The 26,204-nt window shown below is 34.9% G+C and overlaps 1 protein-coding gene across 7 annotated transcripts; it reads left to right on the top strand.

Annotated features, from left to right (window-relative positions):
- Positions 1-18: 18 nt before the first annotated feature.
- On the top strand, positions 19-20,422 carry C4H18orf54 (chromosome 4 C18orf54 homolog). Of its 7 annotated transcripts, none has more exons than XM_074069797.1 (10): positions 19-137; positions 749-825; positions 2,455-2,783; positions 3,806-4,588; positions 4,846-4,996; positions 7,857-7,959; positions 11,229-11,360; positions 13,664-13,734; positions 17,104-17,192; positions 20,187-20,422. In XM_074069797.1, exons 3-9 carry the CDS (start codon positions 2,501-2,503, stop codon positions 17,174-17,176), a joined length of 1,596 nt encoding a protein of 531 aa, XP_073925898.1. In that variant the 5' UTR covers positions 19-137; positions 749-825; positions 2,455-2,500; the 3' UTR covers positions 17,177-17,192; positions 20,187-20,422. The 7 variants fall into 7 exon arrangements, 6 of the variants coding, with proteins under 6 accessions (XP_073925898.1, XP_073925897.1, XP_073925900.1 ...); XM_074069796.1 differs by having other exon boundaries at positions 20,184-20,422; XM_074069799.1 differs by having other exon boundaries at positions 3,806-4,060; positions 17,104-20,269.
- The last annotated feature ends 5,782 nt before the right edge of the window (positions 20,423-26,204 follow it).

The following is a 26,204-nucleotide window of genomic DNA, read 5'->3' as shown; positions in this document are numbered from 1 at the left end:
GTCGCGCTCAGCTGTGACGGCGGAGGAAACTTGGGAGTTAGCGGGGCCGAAGTGGGGGAGGTGTCCGGCTTGGGGATGCTGCGTCGTATCTCCCGTTCCGCATCAGGCCTGGGCTATCGGCGGAGACTTGTGGAAGTGTGAGTTTTTTTCTTTTTGTGGGCCTTGGTGAGTTAAGCCGAGGGGCACCCCATCCTTGGACAGCGGAGGGAAAGACGAAAGGATGGGCTTCCTACAGGGAAGAGGGAGAGGTCTCCGCCTGGAGGGCGCGTGTTGAGACTCGGGAAGAAGGGGGGAGTGCGTTATGGCCGGGGAGGGTCCGGGGACGGGGACCTTGGGGACCTGACCGGGATGGGGAGGCGCTGGACCGTCGCCCACTGCGGCGCTCCCTGCGGAATAAAAAGTTCCTGAGTGACAAAAATCTCCTTAAAGACCGAGTCTGTGTCCGACTGACGGGGTCGCGGAACCCCGAAGCCAGGGTATGGACTGACAGTCGGGGTGGAAAAGTTGGACGCCCGCGCGCGCAGGGTGGGCGACGCTGGACGCACAGCGTCGGGGCCCGGACGGTCCCGGTCCCGGTCCCGGTCCCGGTCCCGGTCCCGGTCCCGGTCCGTCCTGCCCGTCTCTGCTGCTCGATCGGCCCGTGTTCCCTTTCATAACGTAGAAGTCACTTTGCTGCTCCTTCCAGGAGTTGCCCTTCACTTCCCACTGGTCATTGATTAACCCCGAATGTTCTGCTTTTTGAATCAAGCCCTAAGTTTTAACATTCTGCTCAGCATGATGGAGTTGCTTTTGGAGATTCGGGCCGAAGAGTTTGTGGAGGAGAAGGTAAGATATATGGGACTTGCTTAAAATTATGTGGGATTCGAAAGAGTTCTTTGTGGCCCAAGTGGGGAGAAGTGGGTGGGGAGATTGAAAAAAAAATTGATGTGTGTTAATAACTGTTGGAAGCCAAGATGATGGCTACGTAGGGGTTTAAAGTTTGTAAACGTTCCGTAATAAAAATTAAATTGTGGGTTTTATCAGGCGTGTAAGTGAAAATAACTACTGTTATCACCCACTTATGCAGAACTGTAATCCAACAGCTTTCCCTTCTAGGTTTTGCATTCGTTTTTAAGGTTTTGTAAAACTGGCAATCTGTTCTGTGTTTAGATAAGGGAGAAAATGTTCATTTAAAGTTAAATTTGCTTGAGTGAATTTAAACCTCTTTGGTAAGAGGGACAAAAGGATAAAGCTATCTTAATCTAGCCCTTCTTCAGAAACACATTAATAGCCTAGCATTTAGGGCTATGGAAGAGGCTAAATACCCTTGTCTTGTGTTCTGTAGTTGCTTCCACTAACCACTACCAGATTTCCTAGGAAGGCATAGTCTGAGGAAATGACAAAATGTCTTACTGTGACTCTTCTTTAATTAGAAGAACTTTCATATTTTAAAATCAAGTTTGACAGTTGACTGAGATTTCATTAGAAAGTTAATGTAACTTTAAATATTTCCAAAATTATAGCCAAAACTTAAACTTACTGATTTTAAATATTGTAGTGTGTGTTAAGTCCTACACGTTGATACTTTTTGAGTTCAGAAAATCCTTAAATTTCAGTAAATATCATATTATATATTGATTGACTTAGGGACTGTCCATTCTGTTAGTTCTTATTTTCAAATATAAATCCTTTTAAGGCTAAGGTAGATAGGAGTTCTCTCAATTTTAATGGAAAAACAGGAGATGAGTACATTAACTCAATTTTCAAATTATTTAAGCTTCATTTAAAAGAGAGGTGAGCTGAATCTGTTTAACATAAGAATTGAAAATAGCAAGGGTCCCACCAAAATAGGGGTCAGGGAGTGATTATTAACAATGCTGTTTTAAGAAAAAGGCATATTGCTAGTTCATTCCAAAATATAATTTGTGTTTTATTTTTTCATAGGTAAATATTATAAATTATTTAGGGAAAGTATTGGCTAAAGTTTCATATTGGCATTTGCAGTGTGAAAGTAGATAGTCCCCTTTGTTCTTATTTCTAATGCCTTATTTGATGGCTTAAAAAAATCTATTACCATCAATACTGCATGATAAAGTAGGGTTATGATTTGAAAAATATTATATATAGGGAATGTTAGGTATTGTGATGTCATAGACAATATCACCATAAGAAAAAAGACTGTCCACGAGTAGTTTTTAGTATTTAAAAAAAGTGAGTACTCTTTCCTTGATATTTCCACATATATTTTAAGTTGTATACATACTTTCCGATACACAGTAGGTACGCAATAAATATTTTCTAAATCATTAATGAACTAGTGTACAGTAAAAATAATAGAAACTCTTTAGTGCTACTTGTTACCGATAACTGATTTTATTTTTTAATAAATGTATAAGTTTATATATTTAATAGTTTTCTCTGCATATATAGTGATTTCTTTTAATTGGCACCTTCAACTTTTTCTTTGTTTTTCAGTTGTTTTTAATAGAAATGAATAAAAATTACACAGTTTGAGGAAGCCATGGCAAAATCAAACACAAAACACAGAATTTGTTCTCGGAATTCTTCAGTATCTTCTCTCCTGGCAAGCTGCAACCTGAGTAGTAGTAATTCCTCTAACTCTGATGGCTCTTTTCACTATAAGGATAAACTCTACAGTTCTGCTTCTCAGGCTTTACAGGCATATATTGATGATTTTAATCTAAGCCGAGTATGTCCTGGAACAAGCACTGGAAAAATTAACATTGATGAAGGTTGTGCTAATAGGTCACAATTCTCCAACTATAGTTATAACCAAAACAATGGTATGCTTTTATTCTTTTCTTTTATATCCAATGATTTGAAGAATTTGAGAAATGTACTGTAGCCTTAGAAAGTTTGACATTTTTTTGTTATTTTGGAATAAAAATAACTTTTTATAGCATTGAAATTTTATTATTTTATAAAAGTTGTACAGTTGTCAAGTTCCCAGGATTTTCCATCTAAAACCCTCTGATTTTGAAGAGTAAACTGATGAATGTAATAATAGCAGGTAGTGATCATTAGCCCTTAAGTCATTTTATTGTAGCACAATGGAAATAGGAGTGGTGTGGCAATTCTTTCATTTACTAGCTTAATGACTAAGTAAATCCCAACCTTTCTGAGTTTATACTTGCTCAATTTCAATAGATGGGGTGGGGCTATGTGTTTCTAGTCTGTATTCTGTGGAATAGTCACAGGATGTTAAAGAGTTTGTCTTTGATAAGGCTTCCATGAAGACAAGTCTGGAAAATGCAAGTGTTGATGAACCAGCTAATTTTCTATTGAGCATTTATAAAACGGGCTTAGAATGGAGAAAGGTTGTATTTAACTCTTAGAGGGGTGTGGGTGGTATATTCTAGAAAAGAATTAGAACATCTGTTCTTTGTGTGTATGTGTATAACTGTGCCATTGCAGGGCAAGTAAGAAAGAAAACAAATTATTTTTTACCTAGTTTAATAGCACATTTGTTTTATGGTACAGCCATTATCCAATGACAGATAATAACTTGATTATATTAGTATATCAGGTATGTCTACATGACAAAAGTTTAAGAAATAGTAAATTAGAAAACACAGGAAAATTCAAATGACTGGAGAGAAATATGTAGAAATTAAAACATTGAAGAGAAGTGAGAAATAAAGCACATTTTATTTTTACTAAACTATATGTTTTATTCTTCTAGTTAAACATTTAATGAGGATAAGGGGAAAGCAACAAAAAAGATTCTTAAGTTCTTAATCCTCATTTATTATTAAATATTATATGTGATAAAGGAAGCTAAGAAGAACTATGCTTTGTTTTTCAGCTTTTGAAAATCTTGGTCACAAACAGCATTCAGACTCCCTAACCTTATCCTATGGAAGACAGAATGTTAATGACTTAGACTCCTATAGCCTAACAACTGATGATTTGTTAAGACTTCCAGCAGATGGATCGCTTTCTTTCAATTACGTTAGACCAGGTCACCGACCAAGCAAGAAAAGCAAGAAATACATTCGAAGACTGGGTTCATCGAACATTGAAAAGAATCCAAATTTTCAGGAATCCTCCACTCCCACGGGCAAGGATAACTTAGCCACTCCTGTTGTATACACAAATATGAACGGAAAGCAATGTGGTAGGCCAAAAAACCCCATACTCACAAATAGGACTAATAAACATATTTCTAAATCATCTTCATCTTTTCCCAAGGAATCGTCTTTCACAGACAATTCAGAGCACAGTCCTGAAAAGAATTATCCAAGATGGCTCACTAGCCAGAAATCTGACCTTAATGTTTCAGGAATAACTAGCATACCTGATTTCAAATATCCAGTGTGGCTCCACAACAAAGACTTGCTACCTGATGCAAATAGTCAAAGGGTTTATAAAACATTTGAAGAAAACTGTTCCCCTAGACATAGTTACCAGGCACAAAGAACTCGGCTTCCAAATAAAGTAGATTGTTTTGAATATTCTTTTGGACCCTCAAACTTTTCACATTCCTTGAACAAAGGATTAGTTAATGAATACACATGTGATTCAGAACATAGCCAATGTCAGTGTGAGAATCCACTTCTCCCGGGACAATCCAAAAAGCCGTTTAGTGGTAATATTTTGTTTTTCATTTTTTTGTTTTTTAAACCAAAGGAAGTGTAGCAGAATTTACCTAATATCTAGGAGTTTTATTTTTGATATATCTTTTAGAATGCATATGATCTTTTATGCATATTTTGTAACTATAAATGTGATACTTTAGGATAATTTGCTGTTATAGATGTGTGTATTCTGGTTATATTCTTACTAAGTGAAGTTTTTTGTGCTTTTTATTTTTCTCAAAGAATTAATGTAATCTTTCAAAATTAGGTGACAAAATTGAATTGCTTATTCTGAAGGCCAAGAGAAATCTAGAGCAATGTACTGAAGACTTAACAAGTCCTCTGAAAAAGGACAACAGTCCTTGTTCATTAGATAAACTTGAAGCAGAAAGATCATGGGACAATGTTCCTGTTACTTTGTAAGTAAGTGACAGTGTTTAGTTTTTCAAATGAAAAAAATGTCCTGTGAGCATCACATTTTTTAAAAAACAACTTAGTGATAATTAACAAAAGTAATAACATTGTAATTCTGTAGAACATAGCTTTGTGTTGCTTGCTTTAAAGTGCATCTTTCATTTTTTGCCACAGGGTGGCGTAATGTTTCATACCTTTAGGTACCCTTCTGTAACTTCTGGCTTTGTTACATGTTCATTTTGTTTCGCTGTTAAAAACTGATATATATCTAAATATGAGGGCTTAGAGCCAAAACAATTATTTTGCAGATGGAGGAGTGTTATGAAATTCTTGTTACTTTTTTTTTTAACCTTAAGCCTTCCTCTTCTCTTTATATATATTAGTATTATCCATTTCATTATTTACATTTTACTTTCTCTTTAGTTTTTTTTTGTTGTTGTTGTGGGGGGCAGTATTGCGGTTTGAACTCGGCCTTGCACTTGCTCGGCAGGCACTCTATCACTTGAGCCACACCTCTCCAGCCTTTGCTCACTGTTTTCTTTAAATGATGATGCATTTTAAAATACGGTCTGTTGTATAGATTTTTGTAGTTCTTAAAATTGTTTTCATTTGTGTGCTTACCCTTTCTATAATACAGTTTTGTCAGAATAATTTAAAAAGTGGTTAGACACTTGAAAAAGTATAGTATTTGAATTGGGAACTTACATAGGAAAGTTTTTATTCTTAGCAGTATTATTACATTTGGACTTACTCAGAAATGCATTCTTGGTATCTCCATATCATGCCTTAGGCTCTAATAATTTTTTTATTATCTTTCAGTTGCCTAAACTTTTGTTATAGTCAGAGCCTCAATTCCTGGATTATTTTTTAACTATTTTTCAGTTGAATACCTCTTTTGAATGCTGATACTAATTCCAGTTTGGACTTCCATCTCTTATTTTTTGTTGGGAGACCTTGAAGAGCTACTTTTCTAAACTTTAGAAATGGAAAAATAGTAAATACTTGGGGATTGTTAAGAGGATTCTTTTTCATTGGCTAGAAATGAAAGTACTTAGTCCAATTCTCATTCAGGGTGAGTTCATAAACTGTAGTAGTGATGGTGATTGTCCAAAGTATTGTTTTATTTTCTTCTTCAGCTTCATTTCCCAAGTTATGTCAGTAAATTTTTTTAAGCTTGGGTTGATAAGTGACTCATGTAATGCTGAACTACTTCTTATTCCCTAACTTCTTATTTTCTTATCTGTTGGTCTCTGTGTTAGTAAAATACAAAAATAGGAGTAAAATACTTTGCTTTCATTTCAGACCAAAAGGAGGGAGCAAGTAATATCAGAGATTATTCGTAGTAAAAATTTGAAATGCATTTAATATCTTCCACTTAGATAATACAACTTCTGGCATGTGTAATTAATATTATCAATGGTGTGTCTTAATAACTTGCATCTAACCTTTCATTTTTTGGAGGATCAATTTGCATTGTGATGGTACATTTGTAGAAAAAACTAAAACTGGATTGTTGATAAAAATGAACATATCTCAGTTTGAGACTGACAAACTTCATAACCTGTTATCAGGTGGAAACAACTGTACAGGAAGTATGAGAGGTAGAATTTTAAAAGAACATAGCCACAATCAGCTAATTGTGTTTAAAAAATTACGAAGAATTTCAAGCAGATAAAAAAAGTAGAATGGAATAGTGAAACCACTATATGGTGTACGTCAGGCAAATGGTTTTTGAGAACAGTGGGTGTGTAGATAGACAAACCATACTGGTAAAAATGAGGAAAAGAGTACCTGAACTGAGAAAAAGCTCACAGTAAATTATAAATCAAATATATAAAGAAGTGCTTCTTATTAAGGAAAATACTGGCTAGGCATGGAAGCACGTGAGCAAAGCCCTGGGTTTAATCCCCAGCGTTGGAAAGAAAAAACTAGCACATGAGATTTAAATGTTAGAAAAAGATTCTTAGATATCTGAGTTCTTGAGTTCTAAGCGTATTTTATAGTGATAGGTAGAAACAGTATGAATTTATTTCTGAGACTAACAGAAATTTGATTTTGAGAGCATTCTTATTTTTGCTGGGGATGCCAGTTCGTCTGCTACTTCTTGAATATAAGGAAAAAAACCCAGATATTTATTGAGCATCTATTAAATGTACCAGCTGCACAGAGAATTATCTCATTGACATAAGTGGGCAACAAATGCAGATACTGACATTCAGACAAATGAAGTAATATAGTGAGTGGGTCTGGGATTTGCAGTCAAGAATTTTAATTCCAAAATTAATCTTTTTTCCTAGTGTAGTCTTATCTGTGTTAATACCAGTTTGTATGGAAGTCTGTTCTCTTGCTTTAAAGTTGGAAAACAACATGTAACTGCCTCTCTCAATTGAGTTTATGGAGTTCTTGATTATTATTTGATAAGTAACTTTTTTTTAGTTCTGGGAACCAAACCAAGGCCTCACCATATTTTATTAGGCAAGGACTCTACTATTGAGCCACACTCCCCAACCCTGACAACATTTAATTGGAAAAATGTACTACTTATTTCAAATAAATGAGCTTTTGGAGTTAGTTTATAGTTGAGCGCTTGTTTAATTAATTGAGGACTAGTAGTTTCTGTTTCTTTATATATAGTTTTTCCTTAAGGTTTGAAAGGAGAAGCTGCAAGGGGATAAGGACAGGCTGAATCCTGTTACTACTTTAGGGAGAAGATAGGGGAATTACCATACAGCATTAATAATCACGTATGTCATGGTTATGTCTTGGTGAAAACATATTTAAATGAAATTCTTTAAATTATGTGCTGCCTATTTTCTAGAATTTGGGAACATAATTGCTATTGTGTATTCTTGTAATCCTGTTTAGCAAATCTCCTGTTCCTGTTAATTCTAATGATAGTCCTGAAGAAACTTCAAGGACAAAGAGTGCCAAAGATTTTCTTGAAGACTTTTTAAATAATGATAATCAGGTAGGTGAAGTTAAATGTTTTTAACTTATTAAAAGAGGGTTCCCGATTAATACATAATTTCTAAGTTAGATATTTAATAAAAAAAAAAGCAGACTCATTCTCTTCTCCTCAACATATATTCTGAATTCCTTTCAGAATTGGTAATTTTCTTGCAATATTCTCAAGTAGAAGGACCTGGAATTTAATTCTACGGATCGCTTAAATTGTCAGTACAATGACTTCCTCCCATCCCTGGAAAACATTAAAGTAGACAATTACAGAGGAAATAGTATTTTCTAATAAACCAATCATTCATTGAAGATTATGCTTCTAAGAAACAATGATAAATGTATAATAATTTAAAATAGGAAAAATTCTCACATAGTTCTTAAAAGTCAGTTTATGTGTATATTAGAAGTAACCTCCCCAAAATATAAAAAGTGCATATAAGAAATTATATATAATTTGACTTAGATATTGAAATAATGCATTTACTGTTAGATATTGAAATAATGCATTTGGGTTTTTAACATCTTGAAGATTTGAGGGGTTGAACCCTCATAATAAAAATTAGTTAAAACATTTATTAAGTTGTGTTCTGTTTCTATGTGAATTTTACTAGAAAAAAGTAGAGGCTGTCAGAATATGTCTTAAAGTTGTAATTTTCAGAATAGGGACAGAGTAGTGATTTGGGTTAAAATGGGTATGTTTTTGAAGGTGGTCAGAAAATGTTGGGCTTGGGATGTATTTTAAAAGCAGGCCTAATAGGATGAACATACAGAAGATTCAAAGGATGAATCTAAGATGTTTGAGCCAAATAACTAGGTGGTGGCTGGTAGAAGAACAAATTTGGAAAAGTGTTTTTAAAGTTTGAGATAGATGAGTGTTAAATTCTAACCAAATAGTACCCTGTCTCTTGTCCCACACATACAGAAGCTTACCACGAGGTAAGCTTTTTTGATGTTTTTTGATGTTTTTTTTTTGTTTGAAATAATTTAGATGTATAGAAAGTTACAAAAATAATACAGAAAGTTGTGCTTCTTTTCCCCAGCTTCCCCTTTTATTAGCATCTTACATCACTGTAGTATACCAGTAGGTAATTAAGATAGGTACAGAACTGTAAATTGTGGACCCTATTACACTTTTACCAGTTTTTAAACCAATGACTTGTTTCAGGATCTACTGTAGGATGCAACATATTTAGTTGTCATCTTCTGTACTTGGTTTCAGCTCTTTAGTTTTTTTTTCTTTACTCTTTTGAAAAGTACTCATCTGTTATTTTTCAGATAGTTTAGGTTTTTCTGAAGTGTTCTCATGATTAGAATGAGGTTGTGCATTTTTGGCAAGAATATCAGAGAAGTGATGATGTACCCTTCTCAGTATATCATATCAGAGGATTTATGAAATACTGATGTCATTGATACATGTTAACACAAAAATAATAGTAGTATATGACAGTATAATATTCTGTTAATGGTGATGTTAACCTTGAATGCTTACCTAAACTGGTGTTTACTGGTTTTCTCTTTAGTATAGTTATCAGTTCTTCCTTGTAATTAATAAATGTCTTACAGGAGATACTTTGAGACTGTGTAAACTTACCTCCACTAATTTTAGTATCATTAGTATGTTTTTCTTCTACATTTATTAATTGAAATTCTTGTGTAATGAGGGGCTATACTTTTTTCCACATTTATTAGTTTATTTTAGTAGAGACACAGATTTTTATTTTATGCTAGGTTTATAATATAACACTATTATTTATGTTCAAATCGTTCCAGTTGAGGTTCTTAGGAGTTCTTTCAGGTTGGCCCCTGTGTCCTTTTGACATGCTCTATTATTTTTGAGAGCATTTCTCTGAGTAGCCATGGTTCTTTCTACTGGAAAGTGGTGTTTAGAAACTAAGATTCAGGTGGTAGGTGGGTAGATGTGCTTCATGGTACTGGATTGTTCTTCATTCTAGACTGTCTGAGCAGGCTGACCTAGGAAACAACTCATATATTATCACACATCTACATTTTTGTATCTACTTGTGTATATATACATATATGTTTGCATATGTTACATACATACATGTATATATACTACTTTACATATATATGTATAAAATCATGAGTTTATTCTGATACTTCTGATTTCCAGTTCAATTCCTTAGGGTTTATTTTAACTTTCCCCTGTTATTCTCATTTTGTTCTCTGTGAGAATTCTGACTCTCAGTGTCTACAATAGATTCATGCATTTGTTCAATCTTAACTGGTCAGGCAGTTTTAGAACTACTAACCCATGTATGTAGAACATAAATTTACTGACTAGATTATAATATATTTTGCATGTAGTAGTTTTTGTCATTTGCTTTATAATATCCAACCAAAATACTGTTTTCCAAAGTAACCTAGGTTCTTTTCTTCCTAACTCCACTTAGTGTGGTTATATTGTTTTACTTATAGTACTGTTAGATGGTTTGTTATTATCTTTATTGGGCTCTTCTCATGTTCTGTTTGGTTTCAATTGTTTTTTGAGTGTGTAAAATACTACTGTGGTTTAAGAGTTGGACAAACTGTTTTTTTAACAGAAAGATGTACCCAGAGACATTCGCTACTGGGTTTTAATGACAAGTCTCAGAAAAATTATATCACATATACTAATATTAAGTCTAACTGTATTCTTATACCCTGTCTTTTTTCTTTTTTTATTCTATTATAACAAAATATATAGAATCTAAAAATTTCATTTCTACCACTTTTAAGAGTACTGTTCTGTTTAGTGACTCCATAATATGTATAACCATTGCCATCAACCATCTCCAGAACTTTTCCATCTTCCCAAACTGAAATCTGTGCCCATTAAGCACTAACTCCTCACACAGTGTCCTGTAAATGAAAACATTTAAAAATTTGGAGAGAGTGCTATGTTTAAAATTTTAGACCTTAGCTGATAACCATATTCAAAGAGAGTATGTTGGTTTACCTGCTTTCTGAGAGCCTTTTAGTTATAAAACTAATTTTAAATGTACTAAGTGAGTTGGCTATAAATGTAAATATGTAATATTCATTACAAAAGAGCAAGGATTAAAAGGGCTATGTCAAACTTCGTCATGATTCTAAGTAATTTTATGTAGAAACTGGGTTTGGGGAAGTGGTGCGGTAACAATTTTGATTTTTTAAAACACTTTATTGGCATGTATTGTTTGGGTTTTTGTGTTAATTTTATATTATAGGAAATACAAATTAAAACTCATTTTCCTGTCATTCAAATGGTTAACTTTGTATTATCAACTGCTTTAATTTTAGAGCTCTACCCTTTCTGGTGGCAAACATCATGGTCCAGTTGAAGCATTGAAACAAATGTTATTTAATCTTCAAGCAGTACAAGAAAGCTTTAATCAGAATAAAATTATAGAGTCAAAAGAAGAGATTAAGCAAGTAAGCACAAACTTAATTTGCACATTGAGATCTGTGAATTTGTCTAAACATTTTGTGTTAGTTACTTTTCTCATTGTTCTCATTAAATACCTGATAGAAACAACCTAAGGGAGGAAGGATTCATTTTGGTTCACGATTTCAGTTCATAGTCCTTAGCTTTGTTGATTCCAGGCCCATGGTTAGGTAGAACATCATGGTGGCAGGAGCGTGTGGAGGAGGAGGCTGTTGACCTATGATGGACAGGAAACAGAGAGTGAGGAAGGGTACGAGACCAGGTATAACCTACAAAGGCATGCTCCCAGTGACCTGCTTCATCCAACGAGGCCTCACCTACCACAGTGTCTACAAACTCCCAAAATAGTGCTGCCAATTGGGGACCAGGGAACCAAGCAAGGGTTCAACACATGAACATGTGAGGGACATTTCATATTGAAACTATAACAGATTTCTTTTGACATCTTTTTTTACCTACCTTTAGATCTCTCTTAATAAGCATGCCGTATGACACTATGAGTTGTGTTAACTATTTTTTTTTTTTGAAAGTAATTTATACTTAATACTACTAAGCTTCTGGTTTTTTTTCCATACTTCTGAACAGATTTTTCTGTTCTATTTATGGTTATAAATCCAGCATTTTATTTAGATATGATGATGTTGTAACTAGTATGAAAGAGTTGTAAAAGTTGTTTGTTAATGCCCTACAAAATTAATCTGTCTGGTCCAACTTAATAGATTTGGGAAAGCCTAGAAAACCGTTCAACACAGACTTATTCACATCTTTGTCACTTAAGACAAGCAAATTTACTTTTGTTACTGTGTGTTTATTGACGATTAAGTTTCATTTTAGGACTGTTGTGTTTTTTTTAAGTTTGTATATTTCCTATGAATTTGAAAATCTGTTTCTGCTTTGGCCTGCTATTCTATAGGATATAAATTTTCTTCAAAGTATGGTGTCTAAGAACATAGAATGTATATATTCTGTCAGTTCTAATTATGAATTCTTTTTGCAATTTACTAGCAAGTGGAAAGTTAGTACAAATCACTTTTGTCTTTTTATTTATTTATTTGTTTTTGGCAGTATTGGGGCTTGAATTTAGGGCCTCACACTTGCAATTAAAGCGCTCTACCACTTCAGTCACGCAGCCAGTCCTGTTTTGTGTTGGGTGTTTTTGAGATAGGGTTTTGGAGACTATTTGCCTGGGGCTGGCTTCAAACTACAATCATCCTGATTTTTGCCTCTTTAGTAGATAGGATTACAGGCATGAGCCACTGGTACATGGCTCTTTTTACTTTTTAATTGACAAAATTTGTTATATATTCGTTGTACAATATGACATGTTGAAATAGGTATACATTGTGGAATGGTGCTGGGGTTTGAACTTAGGGCCTACACCTTGAGCTGCTCCACCAGACCTTTTTTTTTTTGATGGGTTTTTTCAAGATAGAGTCTTGCAAACTATTTGCCTGGGTTGGTTTCGAGACACGATCCTCCTGATCTCTGCTTCCAGGGTAGTTAGGATTATAGGGGTGAGCCTTTGGCACCCAGGTGCCTTACATATGTTTTGTGGTGAGAGCACTTAAAATCTACTGTTACCCATTTTCAAGTCTCTTATTGACTATGGTCATCATGTTGTATCTGAGCTTATTCCTCCTAATTGAAATTTTGTATTCTTTATCCACCATCTATTCATCTACCACTCATCCAGTTACTGATAAACAGCATTTTACTCTCTGCCTCTGTGAGTTGGACTTTTTTAGATTTGATGTATAAATAAGATCTTGCAATATTTGTCATTCTATACCTGGAATATTTTGCTTATCAGTATCCTTATTATTCAGTAGAGCTTTATATAATTCAGTTTGTATTACAAATCAGTGGAATAGCTCTTGAGAAGTACCACAGCCTATTTGAATTATGTTTCTAATTTTTGTTCTGATATTCTACTGTTCATAATATTAACGCAGAGTGTAATCCATCCTTCTTTCCCTTTTAAATATCGAGACATAACCTCATTCAGTAAAGTTATAATTTCAAGCCAAGATTTGATTTTTTAGTGGACATCTGTTTAGAAGCATATTTTAGGAAACTTGAAATACGAATCTAAGTGGTGGTGGTTGTATTTTTAGAATAAAGAAAAAATAAAACTATGCTCTCCTAAAAATTGTTTGCCAGAATTGATTCTTTGGAAATGCAGAAAATATTTTTTTAGTGTTTGTAATCATGTTTCAAATAACATTTGATTTTATAATTACATAATATTTTAAATATTTTGTCACATTTTTATTTTTGGTATTTTAAATAGGTTTTAGAAGATGATTTGTCTAAATTACAGTTAAAGGAAAATATGATTCCTATAACTAGGTCTCTTCAAAAGTAAGTATTCTTTACTACTAGGGTTAGAAATTCACCCATCTTAGCTATTCCTTTGACTAAAGTTAGGGTGGAATTCAGTAGTTCCACGAGTAGATATATGCTAGGCATGTTTGTGCTTCTTTACGAAAAGCATTGTTTTCTTTCAAACCTGTACTATTTCCTAATTAAAATGTTCTAAGAACCTAATGAGATACCCTTATATATTCACAGAAATGGATATGAAAGGTTAAGATCCTCTTTTCATTGTAGAGTTAATAGCAATTTTGGGTAGTACTGGTATGGATGTGAATATCATGTAACAATACCAATAACTTAATATGAAATTAGTTTCACTAGTGTAAATATAATAGTTACTAGTGTATCATTATTTAACCTTTCTCCACAGAAATTTGAAGTAGAAGAGTCTTTACTCCCATTTCCTGTGTGGCAAGCAGGAAATGTTTCCTGCTTTTTCCCCACTTTAATCTGTCATATGAAAATCAATCCTTGCTTAAAAATAAAAGAAATCTGAACTAGATCAGTTCTTGGATATAGAGATAAATCTAATTTTCCTTGTTACAGTGCTTTAAATAAAAAAAAAAAGTGGAGACTACAAGTCTTTCCTAAGGTCATGATACTGACAGAAGAGAAAATTTTATTTATGGGTTTGGTTGTATGAACATGAAATTGTCCTCAGAAGAAATAATTACTGAGTGTAGGAAATACTGAGATTAAAGAATTTTTTTTTACTAACACTGTTTTACTTGGCTGTGAGGCTAAACAACTGTACCCTACCTTTTGTATTTTTGTGGAAAAGTGAAACACTACACATGAAAACTCATGACTAATTAAAAATGTATACACTGTATAGATAGTTTTCATAGTTAAAAATATAATCTGTGATTAATTTTTCTACTTTGACTTATAATCTTCCAAGTAGAAATACTACCCTTTTCTCTTTAACTTGACATAGAGCTTGGATATAAGATCTTATACCTGGTAGAGTTCAGTGAATAATGATAAGGAACATTTATTGATTATTTACCAAGTGTCAGTGTTCTGACTGCTATTGAAAATACAATTCATGTGCTCCTCATGACCCTGTGAAGAAAGTGCTGTTTATTACCTTCATAATACAGGTGAAGAAATAGGCATTGAATAATGACAAAACTTGTTCAATGTTAAATAGCTAGTAGGAGGTAGCACTGGGACTCAGCCTGTATGGTCTGATTAGAAAGCCTGTTTCTAACACTTGTAAAGGTAGTGGTGAATTGTTTGGAGACTAGGTGCAGGACATTAGTTGACCATCTAAGAGAAAGGTTTCATTCTGTTCTACATTTTTCAAGTGGATGACCTCAAGCTTTCCATTACTCCTGAAAACATTGATACTGAACTTGTATTGCAGACCCAAATGTGTTTTTTGAGTTCAAGTGCATACTTGAGAAGATTTTTTCCCTTATTTTAGCATTTTTTTTCTGGCATACATTAAATTGTACATAGTAAGGGGTTTCATCATGACATTTCCATACATGCTTGTAATGTATTTTGATCAGTCACCCCTCTCTATTATTCTTTCTTGTCCTCGCTCCTCCTCCCTACTTTTCCCTTTCCCTTCCACCTCCCTGATAGTCCACTTCTTATTATCATATCTTAGTTGTTTTATTTTCCCTTAGCTTCCTGAAAGAGAGAGAATATGTGATACTTATCTTTTGGGACTGGCTTATTTTATTTAACATAATGATGTGTAGTTCATTTTCCAGCAAATGACATAATTTTATTCTTCCCTCCCTCCCTCTCTCCTTCCCCAGTACTTAGGGCTTTGTGCTTGCTTACGAGGCACTTTACCACTTGAGCCATGCCATCAGCACTTTTTGCTTTAGGTATTTTACAGATAAGGTCTTGTGCTTTTGCTCTGCTGGCCTAGGGCACCTGTACTCCTACCTATGCCTCTGTCACAGCTACCATACCTGGCTTGTTTGTTGAGATGGAGTCTCAGTAACTTTTTGTATGGGCTGGTTTGGAACCACAGACTTCCAGATTTCTGCCTCCCATACCTGAGATTACAGTTGTGAGCCACTGAGCCCAGCCTTTATGAAAAATTTTTAAAATTTTGATATGGTAATATGTATTTCTTTGGCATGATTTTAAAGAAGACAGTAGATTTAAAGTATAGGTAAGTTAAAAGTAATCTTATTTCAGTCTCCAGTCCCACATACCCACACAGATTTCATGAAAACATATATCAGTATTGAGACTTTTTGCATAATTTGGATTAAAAACACTGATATGTGCATTTTTTTTTCCCCTAACCCTCCACATGTTGATCAACACTTAGAGAAGGAGATTCTTGGAAAGCATCAGTGCCTGGGTCACCAGCAATTCCACTGTTTGGTTGATGAGAAATGAGGCATAAAGTTGTCTAATCACTAGCCATTTTCTCATATGGACATTCAGACTATAGACAGAAAGACTTTCAAATCACATATGTTCCATCACAGTGGATTTAATAAGTCTTGTAATATTATAACTACTAATAACTTAGAATTTTGAAGTAGTGATTAGTGTAAATGATACTTTGAGATACCTGGAATGATTATAATGTAACATAAAAATACCTGAATTCTATGAGCTTTAGGGCTACAGATACTGGTCCATTGTTTGCATTCATAAAAGAAGGAAATGCTAAATTAAAGGAGCAGAGAAATAAGAATGAGAAAAACTGAAAGGATATTTCTAGAGGAAGCTCAGAAAGTTTAGGGACTCTGCCTGCTTTGTTTGAGGGAAGATTGAGTTTTTTCCACTGAGAGACCTGACATTATTGGCTTTATTATAGAGAAAAAAAAATCTGGGTTGTTAGTGTACTATTACATGATTCATCCTTATTGAAGAAGTCACTGATTTTCCTCCCATTCAATAAAAATGAGTTTTCCTACTATAACTGATCATTAAATGTTATTAAAAAAATTAAACTATCTTGAGTATAAATGTTAAAAATGAGTCATATGCTTTATTTCCTAAATTGTATATAAAAGGAAAGGCATCATTTTGCAGCTGTGTGGGAAAATTTATATGAAAAACAGTTTTGTTAAGGATACAAGTGATATCTATTATTGTTTGTTATTAGGCTGTTTGGTAGATTATTTTAAAAATTGAATGTCAAATATAATTTTGAAGTAGATGTTTATAGAAAATTAGATAAATTATATAATCTTTAATTATTCAGATCTTTAGGTTTTATTAGGAACAGCACTCAAAACTGATATTTATATTGTTAGTTCATTTCTGATGCTAATTTTGAAGTTAATAATGTAATCACCATTTCTTGCTGTCTGCATTGGTTATTCAGTCCTTAATATTGGTTTATAATGTGTTTTATACTTTTTAATGAAGGGCCTTGCACCATTTGTCTCGCCTAAGAGACCTGGTTGATGATACCAGTGGGAAACAGTCACCGAAAATGTGAAGAGGAAAATAGAACGGTAACAAAAATAAATGGCCATCACAGAACAAATTATGTATTTTTTTCCTATTACTTAAGCTTACAATGTAAATATAAGGCATATATTATTCTATGATTGATTCAAGTATAGTTCTAAAAAAGGAATCTTGAAAATGTCCATGGGTTTTGTGATCTAGCCTCATTTTGTGCCAAAATACTATAATGTGAAGTGGAAGAAACCACAATATTAAAGTCTTACTTGGGTCTTCAGTCTGGCAAATGTTTTAATATTCAAAGATGGGCAATTTCCATTCTTCATGCACATTTGGGCTTATCTTCAGCATCCTTATCATTTTATCATTTGGGTCTGCAACATTAAGAAACTTCCTAAAATCTTCTAAATTAAGTAGACTTTAAAAAAATAGTACCCACTTTAAGCTGCTTACAGGAATATCAAAACTGTTATGGTGTATCACATATGGAAGTCTGTTACTTTTAAATGTTTCAAAAATCAAATGTTTAAGGGATGTTGTGTTTGTAAATGGCATCAATTCAATAGTATGTAATTCAGTACTATAAGGAATATTCTTTTATATTGTGACATCCACAGAACCTCCTCATTAATGCTCTGATTCTATGTACAATGAGCTTGATTATATTTGACAGCGAAATATCTGAGAATTTAACATTGACAATAAATGATTTCCCAGATTTTAGCTTTGGGGTTTGTGCAAACGATTGAGAACCATGAGTCAGTTGCCAATTGCTTTATGAAATTTGAAATTAAATGAAAAAACAATGAGTGTGGAAAATCGGAAAGCTACTCCATATTTTGAAGCTGTTTTCTAAGAGTTGAGTTTTCTTCAAAGCTTTCTGTAGTCTTCCAAGTTTGTCTCTAGCAAGAACTAAACCAAGTTGTATAATTTTGCAATTTTTGCCAAGCAGATATTAAAATTATTTCTAATAAGCAGGAAGCATCTTTATCAACAAAAGTCATAAGGCATAAATTATGTAACATTGAAAAAAGACTGATGAAATTAAAGAATATCTGTGTATGCATGTAAACAATAAATTAACACTTTACTCAAATGGCTGCATCTTTGCTAAGAAAATTTATTGCTAAATAGGAATTTGTAGACACATATGATCAATGAATTTTTTTCTAAATTATTAAGGCAATATTTAATGCCTTTTAACTGACATGTCAAATACTGTGGAGTGTTACCTGTCCACCCTGCCCTTTGGCCAGTGAGCTTTTCACCATCTTGCTCTGTTAGTTTGAGAGGCCCTTGCCAATAAATTTGTTTTGCTTACCCTGGTGGAGATCATTTTGCTACCAACAGTCTACTTTATGATTTAGTCTACTACTACATAACAAATTGCATGTGTAGCCAAATAGAGAATTACTTTGACTATTAAATTATATCTGACTTTTATGAGTGCAAACTTTAAGTGGTTAAATACTAAGTGGATCTGTTGTGAGTCGTGTTCCCGGCCTCGTGAAATCTATTTGATGAATTCTGAAGAAGACGGAGATTATGAAGATACCAGATAATAACTTCGAACTGTATATCAACTATACATTTACTATTCCTGGAAAGCATTCCAAAGAGATTGTGTTCAGAGTAGCACTGTTTGGTTAATGCCCTCATTTGCAAGAACATATCTCCAATGCCGATTGAACCAAGTTTATTCAAAGCTTGGCATGGTGGTGCATGCATGTAATCTCAGCACTCTGGAGGCTGAAGCAGGCCAACCTAGCCTGTAGTGAGACCCTGTCTCAAAAAAAAAAAAACAAAACCAAAAAACCTTAAAAGGCAAGACTGTTCTAAAATTTTGTTAAAACTAGTACTTTAGGAAAATATTATAATACTTAAGAGAATTATTTTTTCCTTAATATGAAAAAGTTTAGTCTTTATCTAAAAAAGGAATTCATTTTATCAGAACTATTAATCATTAATCCTACTGGGAGTTGAACTCAAGGCCTCATGCTCACTAGGCAGGCGCGCTACCATTTGAGCTTCTCTGCCAGCCCAATCCTAGTCTTGAAAATGAAATACTTAGAAGAGTCAATTAAGAAAATAACTAGTCGAAATGATAAATGCTCATAAATTCTGTAAAGAAGCAATTTAAATACAAGCTTAATATTTCAAAAAGTATTTTTTGGGGAGAAAAGAATAGGATAAAGACTGCTAAGTTGAGAATTTAAAGCAGATAATGAGGACATCTAGATTTTAAAAATTTCATTGCTCTTACTCTTTTAGGTATGTTGAGAAAAGTTAAACAGAAAAAAAATTTTTAATAAGGTGTTTGAAATTGAGTGTGAAAAAAATAATAAAAATGTGTAAGTTCAAAAATTGAGATCCAGGTATAAAGTTGTGACCAACATGCAGAGTCAAGACTGAAATGTATTGTCTTTACTAATAACACTAATTCTACTTTCAGGTTTTTTGTTTTTTTTTTTTTTGTGAGACTGGGGTTTGAACTCAGGGATTCACACTTACCAAGCAGGTGCTCTGCTGTTCTGTGCTTGAGGCACACCTTCAGTACATTTTGCTCTGGTTATTTTGGAGATGGGGAACTGTTTGCCTAGGCTGGCCTTGAACCTTGATCGTCCTGGTCTTATCCTCTCAGGTAGCTAGGATTATAGGCATGAGCCACTGGCACCCTGCTCCATTTTTGTTTTTAATGTGACATTTCATTTGGCTTCATAGATATTTCTGACCGAATTGAGGAACTGTTTTCCTGGGTTTATTTTGGGTATATGTTTCTCTAGTTATGTTATATTTCTTGTCAGTTTATAAATGTGGATTTTTTTGTGTGTTTTATATTTTATAGCTTATGCAAATGTCTTGTTAGGTTATATATATGTAGTTACATAAAAATGTCACTTAAAGATTAATCGTGAAAAGATTAACTATGTTTTGAATATATGGAATTGCTCTAAATAGATTTGAATTTTTGTTTCATTTTTTCCTGCCCCACCCTTTATTCTATATTTCAAAACCTCTTTGGTGAAAATGCTGTCAAGAAGTGAACTTGTCAAAAGGAAGATAGCATGGAAGGAGCCAAAAGAAGCAAAACACCAATAAAATTGATAATTTATGAACAATTGAAGTCCCTTCAAATGTGCAAGACTGTATCTCTCTATTCCATCTACCTATTGGATATTTCCTGCCCAGTTATGTGATGTGTTGGTTTGCATTGCTTGTTACATAAATCTTGAGGTAAATCTAGGCCTAAACATGAACACAACTGTTCAGCAAGTTATTTTGTTGGATATTTTCCTGTGGTATTTGATCCTGTTCCTTTCCTGTTTCCTTTTTTCTTTATTATCATACATCTCTTAGGATTCTTTTCCTTTTCTGGACCAAAAATCTGGCTTTTTATTCTCCCAGTTGGTTCTGCATTATTCTTATCCTAGACCAGACTCTTTTATGTAACAGTTTTTCTTACGATGTAACTTTTATCCATTCTTAATTGTAGTTACTGGATTAGCTCACTTGTTTTCTAATACCTAGTGGAATTTCAGACATTACTCCCCCAACCCCACCAGCTTTGTCTTTTATACTGAAGCCAGATTGGTCTTTGCATAAATTTTTATGTATTTATTTTTGAGACATTGTCTTGCTATGTAGGCTAGGCTAGCCTAGACTTGCTTTGTAGCCCATACTGGTCTCAAACTCATGATCCTCCTTCCTCAACCTCCCAAATGGTAAAATTTTACAGATGTGTACCATCACATCTGCTGTAAGCCTGAATTTCTGTAAAAAGTTTAAACTCAAGAAGAGAAATACACTTCCACTTCCTTTACTTATATGATACTCTGCAAATCCTTTTGTTTTAAAAATATTGATAACTTTATTATTGAAAACTTATTTTTTTAGGTTCTTGGCAAAATTGTAATGCCTCCTTCTTCCATACATTCATAGCCTGCCCTGTTTTTAGCATTTGCTGACAAAATTGTAAATTTATTACAATTGATGAGTCTACCTTGTCACACCATATACTCACAGTCCACAGTCTATATTAGAATTTACTCTCAGTGCTGTACATTTTATGAATTTGGATAAATTTGTCAATGATGTGTGTCCACCATTATAGAATGTATCTGTGCTCTGTTCATCCCTCCCTCCACTCCATTTAAAACCATTTCAAAATGAGACAAATTGCACACATTTTGGAAGACATTTCCTTATTTGGTATTGCTGCTATTAAGTAGGATCAACAATCATACAGCTTATGGATGACATAGCTTGTAAACTTTCTGGCTTGAGCCCTCAAAACTTCCAAGATTTAAAAATTTTTAGGTGATTTGCATTTCATCAAATAATCCGTTTTACTGATCTAGGACTAAATCTAGGATAAGTTTTGGTGGCTGGTTGTCTTAAGTCCACTTGTGCTGCTGTTGCAAAATACCCAAGACTAGAAATTCATAAAGAACAGAAAGTTATTTCTCACAACCCTGGAGGCTGGGAAGTCAGTCCTATATGCTGGTAGGTTTGCTGTCTGTTGAGGGCTGCTCTGCTTCAGAGATGGTGCCTTGATGCTGCCTCATGAGGGGAGTGGTGATGGTTGGCAAAAGGGACCAAATTATCCTCATAAAAGTTAAGCCCTTTTATAAAAGGACATTAATCCATTCATGAGGGCAGAGGCCTTGTGCCTTAAAACATTTCTCACAAGGCTTTATCTCCCAACACTGTTGAATTGGGAGTTTTAAGTTTTCATCACGTGGGTTTTTGGGACACATTCAGACCATAGCAGTGGGTTTGCATTGTAACCCATTTTGGTATCATCTACAAAATACACAGCAATTGAAAACAAGGGAAGCTTAATATTTAAAAAGTTTTAAACAGATAAGAAATAGATATGAGAGAAGTTTGGTACCCTAGCACTGAGGGAGGGAACTCAAGGAAGGATAAACTTGACAGAGATGGGTCAAATCTGGGTTTAGACCTTACTGCAGAAGGGGTAGCTGTAGTTCACTGGATGGTAGAGAAGGATACTGGTTTGGCCACACTAGAGTTGATCTTTAGTAAGTAGGTAGGCAGTAAGCTACACTCCTAAGGTGCACAGAAGCTGCTGGTGACATGAGGCATACAGAAAGAGTCTGGGAAAGGGGATGCTAGAGTCTGGAGGAGTCTGAGTGTGAGATTAGTGTTAGGAGTAGGGAGGAAGGTGTCCATTAACTTAGCCTGGTCTTTGAAGTCACTAAGGAGAGCAGTACATTCTGGAAGAATGGCTGGGGCATAGTGCAGAGACTATTGGATGTCTCTGCATTCATACTTATTGATGGCCACAACTGCCAGAAAGCAGCAGGAAAGCCTTTTCAGGGTGAACTTGGAGCCAGTGGTCTATAAATTGGTAACTAGTGTAATAATTGATCAGGTCTAGGAAGGCTTTGATAGGAGGGAACCTTACAAGGTAAGAGAAGTCTCAGCTGTCCACTTTTGCCCTCTTTGTTTTGCAGCATAGTGCATAGTCTGTCTGAAATGTGGGCATATATGTAATAGTAAAAATGTCAGGGCAATTGGAATGCTTCGTTCCTGAGCAATTTCTTGCTTCAGTTCTGCCACAATTTGCTTTTGTGTGTCTTCCGCATGTTTCTCTCAACTTTGCCTTTCAAGACAACCTCATAAACATTTCTGTCTCTGATATTAAAACCAACAAAAGTAATGCTCCTTCATGGTAAATGTTTCTGGTTTCTAAATTATTCTTGGGACAAGTTTTTTTTCTTTAGTATTGAATCACTTTTCTGGATGGTCTCTAGCTTTCACTGTTTTTGGCTTTGTTTTAAATGTGGCACCAGATGTCCAAGACAAGAGTAGAATGGAGGGTATTCTTGGATTTTTAAATAATGTATTATTACTGTTTAGATGTGGGAGTGGTGGGGATTGAGGTGGCTGTAAGAGAGAGAGGTAATGAGGAATTAGAAGGCATGAGTATCATGAGGAACTCAGTGGTGGAAGTAAAGAAATAAATAAATGTACGCCATAACCAGGTAAGTATTGCTTCAGAGAAATGATGGAACAACTGATGTAGAAGCACAGACAGTGGGAGAAATGGTGGTGCTTGCCTTTAATCCCACTTGGGAACCTGAGGAAGGAAGATTGTGGCCAGCCTAGGTTTCATAGTGAGTGTCTCAAAAAACCCAAACCAAACAAAAAACCCCAAAACAATAAAAGCATAGAAGATGGATCACTGGCCTTGGAAAAGGCAGGAAAGATTTCACTGAGGAGGGGATACTTGAAAATGATCCGGATAAATGAACAGAAGCTTGCCATCAAATGAATTTGGTAGTGATACATTTATTGTAGCTAGAAGATAGTATCTGTAGAGACCCAATTATTGAGAAGGTCTGATACAAAATATTAAATCAGGAGTGTTCTGTGTTAATAGTGGAAGAAGTCTGGGCTTTATGATCAGGCAAATGATTTGTTTTATTCATTTATCAGCTCTTAATTGTGTACAAGTGGCTGACCACGTACATGCTAGGCAGGTGCTCTACCACTGAGCTACACCTCCAGATCCCCGCTCTCTTTATATGTAGTTGTTTTGTTTGGAGGATTATGTGAGAAAACATATGCCTACAACATGTAATCTCAGTAAATACTAGCTAAGTAGGTGATGTATTTAGTTAAGGGTGGCACTAGGAATAAAACAATTCTGTTTCTACCCATGTGCCTCCCTATTTGATTCTCTTCACTACAGAAAAATACAACATTTCCTTTAACAAATGTCAGGTGATAATGCATCTCTTCTCAATTTTTAGTGTCTTCCTATCTAATGTGACATGCCAACACTACTCACTCAGTCCCTTTGTCACCCCAAACCAGAACATATCCCACCACTCCATTTACTCTATGATTCAGTATGTTGGTCTTGCTCGTTTCAGCCACAAACATACTTTGACTTCCAGACTTTTGTGTGGTTTCCTCTATCTGGATAGATTTTCCTTAAATACTCCATGATTCACATCCTTGATTCAGGTGTCGCTCAAGGCCTACCCTGACCACCAAGTGGTGAATGTGCCACTACTCTTTGCTTTTTTACTCCTTTGTTTTTCTTAATATTGATGGTGGGGACTTTTGTTTCGTTTCACTGTATTCCCAATGATGTGTATAGTACCTAGCAATAATGTAAAGTGCTCTACAAAAACTTGTTTTTTGAATGGGTGAGATTGAGAAGATGACTTGAGGGCCTGAGTGAGGCACGTGGTGTACTCAGCTAAGAGTTTTGGGTTTTCCTGTGGGTAAAAGGAAGGAGACCAGCATTTTTGATGCAACTTAATATGAATATCAATTTTCTCTTTTTTTTTCGCAGTACTTTGGTTTGAACTCAGGACTTCATGCTTGCTAGGCATGCACTGAACCACCTGAGCCACTCCTCCAGTCCTCAATTTTTTCCTACTGCCTATATTGATTTGTACTTACCGTGACTAGAACTTTTTCCCCCCCAGGAAAACAACCATTTCCTTTCTCTCCAGGGGCCAATTCCTTAAAGCCTGGAAACCATGGCAATATCTTTACATAGTAGTGAAAGTTAGAATACAGACCTTTTGTTTTCGTTTAAACACAGAGGTACTCTTAGGTTCCTGTGATGTTTTAGTATAAAATAAGTCCCAGTTTATGGGCTTGAGTATTTTTATAATGATGTTAAGAGAGCTGTCAATTTGTTTTAGGTTGCAGTAATAAGTTTTAATGTTTTGAATTATTTACTTGGCTTTTTGAACAAGTATAAAAGAAGACAACAGAACTGAGCACAGAGAAGTCTTTCTTGGAAGGGGATCCAGAAGTACTGGTGACAGAAATATCTGTGACTTGACTTAGCAGGCTAAAGGAAATAAGACCCACTAAAATTTCAGCACTCCTTTAAATCACTTAAGTAGTGAGTTTTGTTTTTTTAAAGAGACTTTGGGGAAACATTAAAATTATGTTCAGAACCAGATCTTATTTCATGTTGAAGCAGAAGCAATATTCTATTAAAAATGAAAGAAATGTCAATCATACTTTAATAAAGTGGTTTTGTAGAGTTGTTGGAAGAAAAAGATTAACAAAGTATAGGAAATGTTTCCCAAGTCCACCCCACCTGGGATGTAGGGGGTGGCCTCTCTCTGTGTATGCTTGTGTAATTTTATGAGTCAAACTTTGTAGGAAGACTTAAAATTTAAATGCCACTTTTTGTTTTTCTTTTATTAGTTGGGGGTACCTTGGACAAATTGAAAGTCTGGCCCTCAACTTCAAACTAGTACCTATCTCACCCACTTGTAAGGGTTAAATGAGACAATGCCTGTTGATGCTTGCTTAGCACAGCTCTTGGCACTTAGTAAGTCCTCTGAGTTAGCTGCTGTTGATAAGCAGAATGAGGCCAGTATGTGGTGTCAGAATTTCAGCTGATTTTGGTCACTTGTTTCCACTGTACTGCCTGAGTCTTTATATTGTACGGGATGGTACTGTTTTTTTTTTTTTTCCACTGGAGGGCACCTTTCTCCCTGTAAACCAGATTTATTCTTTAGACTAAGGCTTTATGACTCCCAATTCGCCTGCCTTCCCTTTACCAAGCTTTAGCCCCAGGGTTCCTGTTAGACCACCAAAGAATTTCGACTGTGCCTGTTTCTCCCTGGTTATTCTCCCAACACTTGCAAGTTTTGTCTGAGTCTTGGCATGTACCTTTGCTGGTGTAAAGGAGTGTCCCTTGAGAATGTAGAGAAGACAGTAACTGGCTTTGGGCTTTCAGTGAGAAATGGACTTGACATAGTGAACTAAGAGTGAGTGAACGTTTGTGGACAGAACCCTTGTTCTCACCCTTGAGGCCTCTTCCCCTTACACACAATTAAAGCAAGTTTAGCTAGAAGACTAAGTCAGTGGTATAGCCTTCCTAGTATCCTATTTTAAGTCAGAGAAGAGAAGATACAGGTTGAGGAAAGAGAGGCAAAAAGAGAAAAAGTGACATACATCACTATTTTGAACTAACATCAAAAAAATGTAAAACTGGGAGCTGGAGTTCCTGCAGTCCAGTTCTAAGGTCTGTAAAGTAGTGTTCTATATTATCT

The sequence above is a fragment of the Castor canadensis genome, chromosome 4, assembly GCF_047511655.1.
Source record: "Castor canadensis chromosome 4, mCasCan1.hap1v2, whole genome shotgun sequence".
Lineage (NCBI taxonomy): Eukaryota > Metazoa > Chordata > Mammalia > Rodentia > Castoridae > Castor > Castor canadensis.
The sequence above is the reverse complement of the archived record's forward strand: the minus strand, read 5'-3'. Positions and strand labels throughout refer to the sequence as shown.